A 16,992-nucleotide genomic window follows, 5' to 3' on the forward strand; every position below is an offset into this window, starting at 1 on the left:
ATATCTTTTTAAGATGCCAATACACTCTCCCTTGACTAAAGGACGGCTTGTTCCTCTCTGTGTGGAAAAGCCATAACTTTGGGCGAGAAGCACACAGAAGGAACCTCCCTAACAGCCTCAGAGACCAAAAGAGCAGCCGAGGTTGGAGCCCCCCAACTTCAGTGAAGCACTGACCCCCCAGGCCTTTGCACAGATGACCTAGAATTGTGGTTTATAAAGCGGCTGAAGGTGAGGCTGCCCACCCAATTCACATCGACTCCATGATGGACTTGGCGCACGGTCACCTAACCTGAGAGGATCAGCCTGAGAGGAACAACGCCACCTCTCCTCACTGGACCACTGAGGGCTGGCCACTCTTCAGAGAAGGAGGTGGACTCCTGCTGTCCTGCTGAGAGGACATGCGAGTCACTGCTGGGCTGGACAAGGGGCGTGGCTGTGCTCTGAGCCCTTTTGAACCTGGCAGCAAAGGGCGGATACAAAAGGGCTCAGAGCACCCACGCGGCTCCCCTCCGGCCGGCACCTGTGTTCTGATGGAATCCACCTGCCCAGGGCTCTGGGGAGGGAGGAGGGGCTGAAGTGGCCCCTCGGCTCTCTGCCCGGGCTGGGCATCCTCGCGGGAGCCGAGAGACATTACGGCAGGCACTCACTTGGACTTGTTCTCTTCATAGTGAGCACTGGTCTTAATGTATCTGGCCAGCTCTATCTGCATGTCGCCGAAAAGGGGCACCACCTGCAGCTGCTGCAAAGGAAGCAAACACAGCTCGTGAGATGCTGAGGAGGGGCTGGGGTGGCCGCCTTCGCGACCACCCCACTGTAGGAGGCAGGCCTCTGTGTGTGCCTGGGGGCTGACCCCTAGTTTCTGCTTCCAATGATCCTACCATGTGACTCTGAAGCCAAAAGGAGCCCTAACCAGTGTATGGGTCCTCCCCTGCCTCCAACCAACTCTGTGTTCTAGGCAACGGAGCCCAGAGAGGCAAAGTGACTTGTCCAAGGTCACTCAGCCAACAGCATGTGTGAAGCCCAAGGACTGGATGGATGGCTGCCCAGTGCAGGGTCCTTTCCACTTGAATCTTCCCTGGCTTCCTTGCTGTTATGAATTCTAGGCTAGAAGCAGGTGTCTGAGTGCTGTTGGTCTTCCTGAGAAAGTCTGTACTTTCAAAGCAATTAAAACCGTAATAATACCTAACACCAGAGGGCAAACAACTCCCGACCAAAAACCAGGGCAAATGGCGGGGAGGCTGGTATTTATTATGTACTTCTCATGCACTAGGTACTATGCCAAGCACTTTAAAAACAGTATCTCAAGCCATACAATAGCCCTGTGAAGTCTGTACTATTATCATTCCCATTTCAGAGAAGAAGAAACTGAAGCTTAAACAGCTTAAGTGATTTTTCAAAAAGTCAGACCAGCTAGAAGTCAAGAAGCCAGGATTATACAACCCAGGGCTCTGAGTCATCTATGTAACCCCACTGAATCCTCCAGGGAACCCTACAGAGCTGATACCCTTGGTATTCATATTTTTCAGACTTGGAACTCAGTTTCAGAGTGATTTAGCGACTTTCCCAAAGTCATCCAGCTATTAAGTGGCAGAGCCAGACTTAACACCCAGGCCCGCCAAGGGAGAGGTTGTATTCTCTTCTTCCCTCATCTCATTCATGCTGACTTAGGGAAGATTTTGCAAGGGTCTCCCAAAATGAGCCCTATTTTCATCTGGGGCAACTCTAGAGAAAAGTAAAAGTTCCACCCTTGAAAACCAAGCCAAGGCACAGGATTTCCTCTTAGTGACTTATGTTCCTTTTCCTTAACCTTGAAAAGTCAGTGGGACTCAGGCCCAATCTAATGCCCTCCATGTCACACCACTAAGGAGTTCTGCTGTGAATATTAATCTGGGCTTTCCCATGTCTGACCTCTCAGGCTTGCTCCATGACTGCAGTGCCCAATGCTAGAATAAACTGAGAACATGGGAAGTTAATTCCAAAGTGTAAGATTCCTTTGCAAAATTCTAAGAGGCTTAGTTTAACTGCAAATTTTTAAAGATCTGGGGCCAAAAGATCAACTCTCAGAGGCACTGAAATAGAGTGAGTATATGATGGACGTTGCTGAGGCATTCTATCCAGAGGTAAGGGGAAGCTGAGGTGGCCCCTGGTGTACCAGGTGAGAGGCTGTGATTTTGCAAATGTGCACCAATTTAAAATCCAGTCTTTAATCATTCTACTTCTGCGAGCTCTGAGTTATACTGGAAATTAGAGCAGGTGCTGTCTTCTGAGATGCACCTCTTTAAGTGACAAGGGACTTCAGGAAAAAAAAAAAAAGCAGCATTCAAAAAGAATCACAGGGCCTCCTCCTAGCCAAATCCCAGCTGAATCCTGAAACTTGGAACGATGTGTGGCTATCATGCAGCAGCCTTCTAGGGCATAAATGCCTCCATCAATGGCAGCTGGAGGCCCTGCCGTTCTATTCTCCTCCTCTTCCTCCTCTTGGGATCTTTGGAGCTATAGCTCAACTAAAAAAACCTGACAGTTTTCTGGCTAATTTCATCCCTTTCCCCCAAAGACATCTTGGCGCTGGTAATCTCAGCCCTCTGCCCAGCCCCAGCCCCAGTTGCTGACCTTAAAGAATTTATCAATTTTGCTAAGATTAATTCTCTTCTTGGCATCCAGTTTGTAAATGTTACTGACATTTCCATCCATTAGGTAGAGGCCAAAGCCCATCACCTAGAATGAGAAGGGGGCAGAGCATAGAAACTAATCACATCCGCTGGAAAAGTTTAAAAACAAAAAGGTCTGTATATGTGTCACACACACACACACACACACACACACACACCCTGTAGAGACACACATTATAAAAACCTATGCATCTTCAAATAAAGGCAGGAAATATAAGTCTAATTTCAACCAGAAATTTAGGTATTACTACAGCAGCTACTTCTTCAGCCCTTACTATGGGCCAGAGTCTATGCTCGGAGCTTTAATAAGCATTATTTTCTCTTGAGTTAAGTTCTCTGAAATAAACTTATTCTATAGATGAGGAATCAGAGACACAGGGAGGTTAGACAGCTCGCCAAGGCCAAACAGTGAAGCAGCAGAGACAGGAGCTGAACAGGATCTGTTGACAATATTTCCGCATTTAGATCTTTCTGAGAGAAAGGGCTGCTCCTAGCTCCTTGCTGTATCCCAGAGTGTGGCACAATATGGGCATCTGATGGATACTTGAACAGTTAGTGAATGTGAAAGTATCCACTTCTTTCTCCACAGAAAGGACAATGTAAAGGTTTCCCAAGGAGCCGCTGGCGACTTTAATTTTTTAAAAAAATCTCTTCCTGAATTTGCCCTCTGAGTGGGTTGACATTCTTGATTCCAAACCTTCTAATAGTCTCCTGAATGCTGGCTTGTTTTGCTCCTTTTAAAATGTATGCAGAAAGGGGGCCTGAGCAGCTGTGTGACCATGAGAAAGTCACTTCTCTCCATGTCTCTATTTCTCATCTGACACGAACAGGGTGGAGCAGGGTACTGCTAAGGTTGCATTTACTTTAAGGTTGCATTTAAGGTACTGCTGTGGGTGCATTTACTGTTTTGTTTTGTTTTTTGAGATGGTCTCACTTTGTTCCCTACCCTACCCCACCCAGGCTGGAGTGCAGTGGTGTGATCACGGCTCACTGCAGCCTCAACCTCCTGGGCTCAAGTGATTCTCTCACCTCAGCCTCCCGAGAAGCTGTGACTACAGGTGCACGCCACCACCCCTGGCTAATTTTTGTATTTGTCTGTAAAGATGGTGTTCCACTGTGTTGCCCAGGCTGGTCTCAAACTCCTGGGCTCGAGTGATCCTCCTGCCTTGGCCTCCCAAAGCGCTAGGATTACAGGCATGAGCCACTCTGTGGGTATATTTTGTTCTGCAGAATGAACTTTATCCTTTTCTGCGTAAGAGCAGACAGTGCTCCGTGGTGGCATCTGAGTTCACTAACACAAACTAACCATGTGGCAAAACCATGTGAAGGCCAGACTGAAGAGGGTGGGGAACAGAGAGGGAAGAAGGCAGGGAAGTCCGGGTGTGGAGGACTGGAGAATTTGAAGGCTGCATTAAGACTACTTGGTGGGCTGGTAAGTAGTGACTTAGCTTGTGGAAAGTTACAGCAATCGCCCAGGCAAAGCACCAGGGGTGAGAGGGGTGTGTGAACTGTGAGTGGCTTCTCTGGATTTCTGATGTCAGGAGGAAGCCAGAGTGAACAAGTCTCAAAGCCACCCAGCCCCGCAAACTTAACTGAGATGCTAAGACATGTAAGACAGGAGCACCAACACAGGGCTGGGATTCTCAGAATAGCAGGAGAGACACTGAAGGAGAAAAAAGGAAAAACCACCAGAATGTTGAGAGGTGAGGATCTGGGACAGAATCAAAAGGGGCTCTGTAGCGTGTATAAAGAATGGGAGAAGGCTGTTCATGTCAGTGCTACAGCTGTGGGGTATAAGATAGAGACAACCTAAGCTAACAATGGAATAATGGCGAAGTAAGGCTCATGGAAATCACATTATTTCACAGCAGCATAACATAGCCAAATAAATTTAGTCACATGAGATAAAATGGATACATGGTCATGCAGATTGCAAATTTTGAAAATATATAAGCATACAAAAAAACTTAGAAGGACATACACAAAAATGCTGAAAGTAGGCCAGGCGCAGTGGCTCATGCACGTAATCCCAGCACTTTTGGAGGCCAAGGCGGGTAGATCGCTTGAGCCCAGGAGTTCAAGACCAGCCTAGTCAACATAGGAAGACCCTGACTCTACAAAAAATTAAAAAAAAAAATAGCTGAGTGTGGTGGCATGTGCCTGTAGTCCCAGCTACTCGGGAAGCTGAGGTGGGAGGATCACTCGAGCCTGGGAGTTAGAGGCTGCAGTGAACCATGATTGTGCCACTGCACTCCAGCCTGGGAGACAGAATGAGACTCCAACTTGGAAAAGAAAATGCTAAAAGTGTTAAGTCTTGGTGAAGAGATTGTGAGAGATTTAAATTTTTTTATGCTTTGCTGTATATTCCAGATTTTCCAAAACAATAAATATGACAATTTTGGAATGAAACGTGTAAACTGATGAAACAATTGTGATCACTTTGGCAAAATGTAGCAAAAGCTTGAAGATTTATTTTGTTTTCTAGTATGGAGGTTCCTTAAAGAACTAAAAGTAGAATTACCATTTGATCCAGCAATCCTACTACCGGGTGTCTACCCAGAGGAAAAGAAGTTATTGTATGAAAAAGACACTTGCACACATGTTTATAGGAGCACAATTCACAATTGCAAAAATATGGAATCAACCTAAATGCCCATCAACCAACAAGCAGATAAAGAAAATGTGTTATATATATACATCATGAAATACTACTAAGCCATAAAAAGGAACAAAATAATGGCATTCACAGCAACCTGGATGGAGTTGGAGGCCATTATTCTAAGTAACACAGGAATGAAAAACAAAATATTGTATGTTCTCATTTATAAGTGTCAGCTAAGCTACGAGGGTGCCCAGGCATAAGAATGATATAATAGACTTTGGAGAACTGGGGAAAAGGCAGGGAGGTGGGTGAGAGACTACACTTTGAGTACAGCGTACACTGCTTGGGTAACAGGTGCACCAAAATCTCAGAAATTACCAGCAAAGAACTTTTCCGTGCAACAAAAAGCCACCTGCTTCCCCAAAAACTATTAAAATAAAAAAAAAAGATTTATTCTGTTTTTCCCTTTGAGCTAGCAATTTCTCTTCTAGGAAGTTTGCCTTGACAAAATGATTGTGCACAAAAACTGCTACGAGGGTGTTCAATGAAGTTTAGCAAATATCCAGCCACAGGGGATACGTTACATGACAATGTTCCAATACAATGGAATACTTGGCAGTCATTAAACATAACATTGTAGAAATAGCTTTAATGACATCTGGAAAGGTGACTATGGCATATTATATTACAGGAAAGGAACGGGTTACAAACCATTATGTGCAGTAAGATCTGTATCAGTGTTTAAGAAAAAAGAAACATTGTTTTTTAAAAAGGATTTTTAATAAGAAGAAGGTGAGAGGGTAAACCCAAACCCCATGGGTGTGGCCTCAGGGGAGTTTTACCTTGAGGAGCATGTGTTTCTCACTGGGGGTCAGGTACATCTTGTTCTCGTAGTAATCCACGCAGATGTTGACAATGTCAGCCAGCAGCTCCTCATAGCCTGGGATCACTTCAAGTTGCTGGTGGAGACACTGAACAGCAGCGCCATCCTCAGGTGAGGCAGTGCGTGTATCCTGCACCCTCACCTGCACCCCTGCAGAAGGCCTACAGCTGGCGGGTGTGGTCCCCGCTGATGGCCAGGAATCACAGCTCCAGGGAGGGGAGGCTGCATGCCAGCTGGCACCTGATGCCTGAATCCTCTCCTCGATGTCCCCACAATACTCCTGCACACCTCTCATGGCAAGGAACTCAGCCCCCTATTTTGTTCCCAGGCAGTTCTGATGGTTAGAAAGTGCTTTCCTGGCCTGAGCTAAAAAGCAGCTCAGTTTTACAGCTGTCATTTCAGCTCAGCTTGGAGGATGTGGGCTTATCTAGGATGTCTTCTCAGACAATGGCAGCAAAACCCCACCCAGGGGAGGAGAGCTGGCAGTGGGGAGGGGGGCAGGTGTCTCCCTACTGGCAGGACACAGCAGTAGAAAAAACATCTATTAGATAAGGGTTTGAGGTCCCCACCCCAGGCCCTTTCTCTCCAAAGGGACCAACCAGGCCCCTGCAGGGTATGCAGAGGAGGGCACTGCTGGTACTTCCCACAGGCAAGAGAAAGAAAACCTGAGGCCTCAGTTACTGAACAGCTTTCTGCAGTTAACAAAGAGTGGCAAGGGCCCTGTCAACCCAAGGGCCTCTGTGATACGGATTTGAGCGTGAACACCCTTGGAAGATGGAGGATCCCCTCAGTTTTGGCCTGAGTCCTGCAGACATTCTTGCTAGAGACTGTTTAGGCTGAAGTGACAGTTATGCTTGTCTTGCTTATGTTGGGCAAAATGGGAAAATGGCAGCTGAGGGGTGTGCCCTGGCAAAGCAGTGGCAGCAATAACAGCTATGTCTTCCTAGGCCCTGAGCATCTGTCAGTATCTGAATGCTAAGGACTTTTCATATAATGGTATCATTTATTTCTCACAATAGTCCTATGAGATGGGTTCTCATAATATTCTCAAAATAACAGACCCATTTTACAGATGAGGAAACTGAGGCTTAGATTGGCCCCAAGTCTTACAGAGTGGGTCAGTGGTGGTCTAGGATTAGAAAACAAGGCTGCCTAACTCTAGACCCCACGTTCTCAACCCTGATGTAGGGTCAGAGCACTGGCTGAGAGGGCTTCACGAGAATGACAACTGGAGAGGGTGAATGGGCCACCTGGGGTTGGGAGGAGAGACTTAAGTCCTCAGCTGCATTTCACTCTCATGTAGGGCAGTGGAGATGGAAGCTGCAGACTGAGCTTGTCTGCTTGGGCTCGTGGTCCACCCAACCTCTACAGGCCTGCCTATAACCCCGAGACACCAGGCCAAGCCTAACAAGGAGTCTGCCCTCACCTGGGTGATCCTGTTGTGGTTGGCCAGGAACATGGAAAGGTTCTGCGACTCCTGGATAGACTGGGGATCTGCCATCTTCCGCAGGAACTGTGCTGCCCTGAAACGCAGACAGTGCGTGCTGCAGAGAGGACTGTCCAAGCACAACAGCCTAAACCATGCCTCACCGGCTCCCGCGCCCACCTAACCCAGAGTGACACCATCCTGGAAGTTAATGAGCTCTGATTATCCCAGGCAATGCTAATGTCGAAACAGAGTGTGTTCTGAAGTCATTTGCTTTGGGGCTGTCTACACCCTAGTAATAAGGGCCCCTTAAATTAAAAGGCAAGAATGTACTAAAAATCTCTGAAATCTCAGAAAGTTTAAGGGGAACTAGCATCCCATCAATCAGCTGGGAGTGGTAAAACAGGGAGTGAAATGATCATCCTTGTACCCTCCTGTGACCTCCAGTGAGGCTGCATGGTAAGTTATGGAGAAGCAGCGCAGGTAGGATGCTAGAATACACCTGTTGTGTATTCTGCTATTTACAGGAAAACTTCAACGTTTCCAAAGCAAAGCATTATATGGAAAACAGAAGGCTATGGAACCTCACAGAATTGCAAGTGTTGGAATGACGGGCACAGGGAACAGAAGCAGGACTTGATGGGAGAAAGCTGCAGCTGCCTGACTTCCCAGCCTAACCTGGGGATGGTGCCACCTGTGTCATCATGAACTGTGAAAACAGACAAGACACCCCACCTTGCTCATGACCTAGCTGGGCGGCAGAGGATCTCATTTGTGGCCATGACGGAAGCAGGCTGGCTACAGGTGGGGAAAATTTGATAGAAGATATTATGCAATAAGCTACCCATAAAAACTTTGTAAAGTTGTCACTTCTAAGTCAGCCTTGAGATGGGGCCCTGCCTGCTGGACACCATCAGATTTCACAGTTGACTCAGGATGGTAAACTTGTGAGAATCAGTCTGTTTTCTCTGGTTACTTTGCAGCCCAGGAAGATGTCATTCAAAGAGGGTCTCTCTTAGAGACACAGCAAATCCTTCTCAAGAGACTTTTGAGTGGCTGTATACTGGTTTCTGGAGTGACTCCTCCCCCACTTTCAGTCCTCTTTTTTGTTTTAATTTAAAAAAAGAGACCGGGTCTCCTTATGTTTTCCAGGCTGGTCTTGAACTCCTGGGCTTAAGTGATCTGCCTTCTGTGGCCTCCCAAAGTGCTAGGATTATAGGTGTGAGACACCTCTCCTGGCTAACCTTCTTCTTCTTAAGAGCTGGCAGAGACCCTGGACTCCAAAGGCAAGCAACCATCCCATCAGGGTTTCTCCACCTCTACACCTCCAGTGACTGACAGAAGGTTTAGCATATGACTCAAGCTGATCAAAGGCAATCCTCCCTGGGACTTCCATGAAAGTATTTGGAAGGAGAAGCATCCCGTCCTTTCTTAAAAGCTGGGGTTGCTGCACTGGCCTGAGGAAAGCTACTGGAAGCTACCACGGACCTGAGAATGAAGCCAATGTAGAGGAGGAGGCTGAGCTGAGAGATGGAGGCACTCAGACTAACATCGTCATCTGAGTGCCTGTGTGCAGGTGTACCTGGACTTTCTGTGAGCCAATTCATTTCCTTCTTTTACAAACGCTGTTTAAATTGGCTTTATGATTCTTGCAGAAAATGACTAATGTAACCATTTTATGATGATCTTACTGGTCCCATATTACATGGGGCAACATAAAATGCTGCTGTTTCAGAGATGGGGGAACTGAGGATTTGATTCCATCTTGAGACATAAAACTCTACAAAGATCAAGTTTTTCCAAGGCCCAGCTCTATGCCCTGTTCCTCAAACCACATTGAATCAGGCCAAGCCTCACTATGTTTGGGGGATGGCTAGTTTGGTATCAAAGAAAAAGCAGGTGAGCGGGGCTCCATTCTCTTCCTCCACTTGGCAGGCAGCCCTGGAGGAGGGGCCTGGATGGGGAAAGGGGAGAGGGGGAGGTTGCCCTGACCTCTTGTAGGCAGAGTGGTCGTTCTTGACGCTGCACTTCATATTCTTTAGCTCATCCAGGACAGCAAACATGTTGATGAACTTGCCCAGGGTCAGGAGGTAGGCCTCAGAGACAAAGTCCTTCCTGCGCTCCGCGTGGCACAGCCGCTTCACCTCGCTGCAGAACCGCTCGATGGCCTTGCGCTGGGGGCAGAGGGGCAGCGAGTAAGGTCCACTGTGCTCCCTTGTGGGTGCAGGGTCCAGGCTCCTCTAGGGCCCTCCTCAGAGCCAGCCCTCTGGAGAAAGGCAAATCTGCCAGGCAATTTTTCTCAGAGGAGTCCTTAAATCCGAAGCTGATTTCTTTTTTTTTTTGAGACAGAGTCTTGCTTCGTCACCAGGCTGGAGTGCAGTGGCATGATCTCGGCTCACTGCATCCTCCGCTTCCCAGGTTCAAGCAATTCTCCTGCCTCAGCCTCCCGAGTAGCTGGGATTATAGGCGCCCGCCACCACGGCCAGCTAATTTTTCTATTTTTAGTAGAGACAGGGTTTCACCATGTTGGTCAGGCTGGTCTCAATCTCGTGACCTCGTGATCCACCCGCCCTGGCCTCCCAAAGTGCTGGGATTACAGGCATGAGCCACCGTGCCCGGCCCGAAGCTGATTTCTTGAGGGGAGCCTGGAACCTGCCCCCATGTGACTCAAACCAATGCATTCATTCAACATACATTGGCTGAGCATCATGTCTTATTCATTTTGGCATTCCCAGCACCTAGGACAGTGTCAGGTACCAGTCGATAAGAAGGTAGAGACCAAGAGTCAGAGATATGCCGAGAGGAAAAGAGGTTCATTCATCCAGTAGCTATTAAATAGCCATCTACTATGTGCCAGGCACCATTCTAGGTCCTGGGGTAAAGCAGGAAACAACAGAGAAAAACAGACAAGCAAGCAAATTCTGCCTTCAGGAATTTACATTCTAGTTTTTTGTTTTGTTTTGTTTTGTTTTGAGATGGAGTTTCACTGTTACCCAGGCTGGAGTGCAGTGGCACGATGTCGGCTCACTGCAACCTCCGCCTCTCGGGTTCCAGTGATTCTCCTGCCTAAGCCTCCTGGGTAGCTGAGATTACAGGCATGCACCACCATGCCCAGCTAATTTTTTGTATTTTTAGTAGAGACTGGGTTTCACCATGTTGGCCAGGCTGGTCTCGAACTCCTGACCTCAAGTGATCTGCCTGCCTTGGCCTCCCAAAGTGCTGGGATTACAGGCATGAACCACCACGCCTGGCCTAGGAGTTTACATTCTAGTGAGAGAAGACAAAAAACAATACACAGATCTATTAGAACATGGTATGTGCTATGGAGAAAAATAAAGAAGGAAAGCTTGAGCAGAAGGGCTCAGAGGGGTTGTCCTTCTAAGGAGGAAGATCAGAGATGGAATCCTCAAGAAGTGACTTTCAGGAAAAGAAGCTGAAAGAGGAGGGAAAATAGGCTTACGGGGTAACTCAAAGGTCAGTGTGAATGCCTTGAGGCGTGTTCCAGGGATGGGAAGGAAGCCAGGGTGGCTGAAGGGGAGTGAGTGCAGGAAGGAGGCAGAGAGATGGGGTCAGGGCACTGGCTCTTGTAGGCCTTTGTGAGGGCTCAGACTTGGACACTGCAGGAGCGGGGGAGATATGGGAGGTTCTGAGGCCAGATAACATGGCCTGAATTATATTTTAAAAGAGTCACATTGGCTGCTGTGGGGAGAACAGACTCTAGAGTGCAAAGATAGATGTGAGAGAATAGTTAAGTGGGCATTTAAAGGCTTAAAGGTGGGGTTACCATCTGAGCCAACACTTCCACTCCTAGGTCTCTACTTGAGGGACATGAAAACATACGTCCACACAAAAACTTGTATGTGAATGATCAATGTTTCTTCATAATAGCCCCAAAGTGGAAATACACCAATGTCCATCAACTGATGAATGGATAAATAAAATGTGGTATATCCATACAATGGAATAGTATTCAGTCCTAAAAAGGAATGAAATTCTGACACATGCTGTAACATGGATGACCCTTAAAAACATAATGCTAACTGAAGAGAGCCAGATGGACACAAAAGACCACATGTTGTATGATTCAATTTATATGAAATGTCCAGAATAGGCAAATCCATGGAGGCATAAAGTAGCTTAGTGGTTGCCTTGGGCTGAGACTGGGGAGATGAGGGTATTATGGGGTGATGGCCAAAGGGCGTGGGGTTTCTTTTTGGGGTAATGAAGATGTTCTAAAATTGACTGTGGGCCAGTTGTAGTGGCTTATGTCTGTAATCCCAGAACTTTGGGAGACCAAGGTGGGTGGATCACTTGAGGCCAGGAGTTTGAGACCAGCCTGGCCAACATGGAGAAACCCCATATCTACTAAAAAATAAATAAATAAATATATATATATATATGTGTGTATACATATATATATATATATATATATGTAATTAGCTGGTTGTGGTGGCACACACCTGTGGTCCTGGCTACTTGGGAGGGAGGCTGAGGCAGGAGAATCACTTGAACCCAGGAGGCTGAGGTTGCAGTGAGCCAAGATAGTGTCACTGCACTCCAGCCTGAGCGACAGAGAGAGACTCTGTTTCAAAAATAAATAGATAAATAAATAAATAAATAAATAAATAAATAAATAAAACTGATTGTTGTGATGAATGTACAACTCTGTGAATATATTAAAAACTGCTAAATTGTCCACTTTAAGTGGGCAAATTATATGGTATATGTTAAGTATATCTCTATAAAACTGGTACCAAAAATTTTAAAAGGCAGTTGAACAGCAACGACAGAAAGAGGCTACTGAAGTAACCCAGAAAGAGCAAGAAAGAAAGAAGAGGAAGAAAAGGAAAGCAGGGAAGGAAGGGGGAAGAGAAATGATGGCCCCGATTGGGCTCCATTCCGCTTCCACGGGCCTGAGTCAGTCAGTCCTTTCCTTCAAAGACCAGACTAAGTCATGCTTTCTCCTTCCAGAGTCTAAATCCAACTAAACTCTGTGAGGATGAAAATGGCCCATATCTGCACTGTCCAATATGACAACCACCATCACACGTGGCCACTCAAAACTTGCAATGTGCCTAGGATTACTGAGGAACTGAATTTTTCATGTTGTCTCATTTTATTTTTTTTCCAACCTACTTCTTGCTTTGATTTTAAAAGTTTATTTTTACTTATCTTTATTTTTAATCTTTATGTTTTTCATGTTGTCACTTTTTAATTACTGTAAGTACCCACATGTGGCTAATGGCTATGGCACTGGACAGCACAGTTCTAAATTATTCCAGATCCTCCCTTCTGTAAATACCTCTTGTCAGGAGACTCTCAGTTTCACAGTTAATCAGTTTCTGGATAGTTCTTCTCTCTTGGCCCTGCCTTCCCAAAAAGATTTTGGGCTCCCGAAGGCAGGTCCATGATGCTAACAGCAGCTGCAATTTGTGAAACCTACTCTGACCAGGGTCCTACTTGGCTCTTTACAAACAGACCTCATTTATTCTCACCATGAACCTGTGAAGCCGGTCCTTTGCAAGGTGAAAAATCCCAAGGTGTCAGAGACATTAAATAACTCACAAACACACGGTTAGAGAGTGAAAGGGCAAGGGATGTGACTTGGGCTTCTCTGCCTCCAAAGGCCGTGCCCCCCACCTAGGCTGCATATCCACACCCCACCTTCCCATTTCCCTCACACCCAGGCACTTCATTCTATTTCATAAACACAGCGAGCTCCTTCCAGCCTCAGCCTCAAGGCTTTTGCCTCTGTGGTACCTTCTGCCTGAAACCCTTTCCTCCTGGTCATCACACGTTAGCCTCTATCTCTCCCTTGAGTCTCAGCTCAAATGCCACCTCCTGAGAGGCTGTCCCTAAAGCAGCACTCACATCACAGGCACTCTATAACCCAGAATTTTTCAAAATGCTATTTTACTCATAGCACTTATTATTCCCTGAATATTAATGTGTATTGCTTATTGTCTCTCTTTCCTCCTACACAAAACGCACTCACGTACTCACTAGGATGAAAATTCCACGAGGGTGGGGAGACTCATCCGTCTTGCTCACCCAGGGGTATGCAGGGCACAGTCAAAAAATATTTGCTTAGTGAATAAATAACATGGCACACAACTGCAGACCCCAGTGGTTAGAAAACTAGGGGCCTTTTCAGTTCTCCAGATACAGACCTGCCCCTCCCCACTCACCTGAAAATACATGAACTTCATGAGCTTGGTGACCTCCGGCTCCAGCACCTCCACTGTCTTCTCATAGATCTCTACTCGGTTGGGCTGCTCGTTGCATTTCACCTGTGGGGGATGGTGGGGACACACACATCCTGGTTTGCCCAGGCGGTCCTGGTAGGTGGGACTTCAGGCATGCACCACCACATCCAGCTAATTTTTATAGTTTGTGTAGGGATGGTGTCCCACTATGTTGCCCAGGCTGGTCTTGAACTCCTGGGCTCAAGCAATCCTCCCACCTCAGCCCCCCAAATTGCTGGGATTACAGGCATGAGCCACCATGCACGGCCCTGTTTTCTTATTAATAGGGCCCTTTTTCACTCTCAAATATACCTGATTTTGGATGATAACTGATATGCTCATCCCAGTAAGAGGAGACTTGCGTAGCCCCTGCTTCACCAATCTGGCAGGGGGCAGAAATGCTCCCCAGACATTGGCTGCAGGAAAGGAACCAGTTGGTCCCAAGAACAGAACCCTCCTTCCTTTTTCTCAGTTCTGTGCCCTGTCCGTGAGCTACTGACATGTTCACATTGATCTGCAAGCTCTCTCTCCTTCAGTCTTTCCCCTGTCCCCACTCTAGCGGGGTCCAGCTGGATTCTAAGCAGAGAGAAATGTTCTTTCCGTTGTTCTGGATACACCTGGGACAAAGCTCCCCTAGACCTACCCAGGCTCATTTCCCCTGCTCTGCAGTTTTCACCAGTGTGCACATCAGAATCCCATGGCAGACATCCTCACAACGCACATGCCAAGGCTGCTAATGGATACATGGGATCTGAAGAGCGAGCCAAGGTAAACACAGGGACATTCTTCACACTATTGCTTAGAAAGTCTTAAAGTGGCAGCATCATGCTAAATATCCAGCAGTTGATGATTAAGTGGATAAAATATGCTACAATCACATAATATCACTGTGAGCTGTTAGAAGGAATGAGACAGTTCTATGTAACCAGGAAACAAAGTCACCACAAACAGGTGAAAAAAGTGACAGAACAGTCAGGTCCCATTTTTGTTAAGTGAAACAAAACAGCATGTGTGCTCATATATAAGACAGGCATAGAAAAGCTGAGAGGATGCAAACCAAATTGTTAATAGTAGTTATTGTTGGGGCCTAGAATTAGAAGGAAGGGGGAGGAATAGTTTCTGTTTACTTTACACACCTGTGGCTTGCTGATTTTGTTGCCATGGGACCCACTAATTACATGATGGCACTGATGGTAATAAAAATATCTGTATGTGTCAACATGACAAAAGTCAGTAATTAAGAATTAAGTGGAAAAAAAGCAAGTGGCAGAACAATATAAACACGAAACAATACATTTTTGTAAATAATAATTTACAAAATAATGTTCATGCCAGGAAAAAGATCCAGAAGAATATGTCACCATGTCACAAAGTGTACATGGCCATCCTATGGCGGGAGGTGGGTTTGGGTGGTTGGGCTGAGGCAGTGGGAACATCTTGCTTTTTACTTCATACCCTCTGCAGTGGTTTTGGTGTCATGTAGTTACCATATACTGCTTTGGAAATAAAATATATTGAACAAATGTGTTTTAAGTCCCTGGACATGGGTCCCTGTCATCACTTTTATGGGGAGCTCTCTGAATGTCTTCCAGGTTCTTCCTTGGATAAGAAGACCTGCTTCACTCCTTACCACATGGGAAAAAAAGCTCAGCTTTCTGGTTTGGGGATGAAGTAGGGGTTAGTAATGCCCTCCGGAGGGGAAAGAGACACACATCAAGGACAGTCTCACCTGGGGAATGGCCCGCGAACAGCTGCGCCAGGTGTACAGCATGACCGCATACTCATGTCCTTCTTCCAGCATCTCATTCTGAAATGGTAAAACAGCCTCAGCAGGGAGGAACCAGACGGGTGCCACCAGGCTTCAAAAGCCCCCAGATCCTCACTACTTATGGTATGGTCCATGGACCCACAGCATGGACATCACTTGGGGACCTTACTGGAAATGGAGAATCTCAGGTCCCTCCCTGGGCCTATGCAATAAGAATGTGCATTTCAACAAAATTCCCAGATGACTCACATACACAATGAGTTTGAGAAGAACTCATCCTCAGGCCACATTTTCCTAAACAGATGGATGGCTACCTTAGAAAGAATGAGGCAGAGCTATGTGCCCCCCAGATATAATGTTAGCAAGAAAATAAGCAAGTAGCAAAATAGTATGTACAGCAGATAGGTTAAAAAACAAAACAGAAATAGTTATGAAACTATATTATCAAAACTGCCTTTGCAAAGATTATGACAGTGAGAGAAATCTGACATAGTTGACTCCATCTTGCTTCTAACCTCCAAGCTGTCCTTGGTCATTCCTGGATGTAGGCTAAGCTAACTTTGGGAGGAATTTCGTTGACAGTTTAACCTTAAAGCAAGGATGATAATAGCCCTTTCCAAAACTAAACTGCCTTTGTAAAACTAATGAAAGGCCACAAGGTTAGGATTATGAGAGGTGTGTGAATTCTGCTTAAGATGTAGGCATACCTTCCATGATCCCTTACTATTCAGGAGTCATGTGGCCAGAGGTCACAAGATTTGTGCCTTCCCCAGTTGCTCTTACAAATACCAACCCTATTGTAGAATGTAAAATTAGTCTTTTGAGAAGTTCTTCAGACTGACTCCACCTGGACTTTTGGGACTCGACTGGTCCAATGGCCCCCACCCAGATGCAGCCTCAGCACATAAGGCCTGTTTTCCACACTCCATGACTGCATCCCCAATCAATCAGCACGCATTCCCTAGCCCCATGCCCACCAAACTATCCTGGAAAAATCTAACCTCCAAGCCTTTGGGGAGACTGATTTGCATAATAACTGTCTCCTTTGTGTCCAGCCTCATATTGATTAAACTATTTCTTTACTGCAATACCACTGTCTCAGTGAATTGGTTTTGTCTGTGCAGTGGACAGGAAAAACCCATCAGGTGATTACATTATTATGTATTGAAAAAAAATTTCAGTGCAACATGCACCAAGCTATGAATAGCAAGCTGTCTGTGAGGCTGGATTGTTTTGCATCACTTTTTCAAAAGTCATATGGCACTATAATTTTCACACTTTTATAACAGCCCATGTACTATCTCATAAGCAGGAAAATGATTAATATCAATTTTTAATAATAAGCAGAGCAGATGGGAAAACCAACAACAGCATGAAAAACGAACGTGAAAAAATACAG

At 46.2% G+C, this 16,992-nt stretch overlaps 1 protein-coding gene across 3 annotated transcripts in view; it reads right to left on the reverse strand.

The window, feature by feature from the left end:
- CYFIP2 (cytoplasmic FMR1 interacting protein 2) overlaps positions 1 to 16,992 on the reverse strand; it is a 135,801-nt gene that overhangs the window by 91,503 nt on the left and 27,306 nt on the right. For all 3 annotated transcript variants that reach the window (XM_012504947.2, XM_030825898.1, XM_003268573.4), the window contains exons 4-10: positions 15,555 to 15,632; positions 13,769 to 13,870; positions 9,573 to 9,754; positions 7,581 to 7,677; positions 6,114 to 6,242; positions 2,611 to 2,715; positions 648 to 739 (exon numbers count right to left, since the gene is read on the reverse strand). In XM_012504947.2, coding sequence (XP_012360401.1) covers positions 648 to 739; positions 2,611 to 2,715; positions 6,114 to 6,242; positions 7,581 to 7,677; positions 9,573 to 9,754; positions 13,769 to 13,870; positions 15,555 to 15,632 — 785 coding nt within the window. The remainder of the gene's footprint in view (positions 1 to 647; positions 740 to 2,610; positions 2,716 to 6,113; positions 6,243 to 7,580; positions 7,678 to 9,572; positions 9,755 to 13,768; positions 13,871 to 15,554; positions 15,633 to 16,992) is intronic.

This window comes from Nomascus leucogenys, chromosome 2 (genome assembly GCF_006542625.1).
Source record: "Nomascus leucogenys isolate Asia chromosome 2, Asia_NLE_v1, whole genome shotgun sequence".
Classification (NCBI taxonomy): Eukaryota; Metazoa; Chordata; class Mammalia; order Primates; family Hylobatidae; genus Nomascus; species Nomascus leucogenys.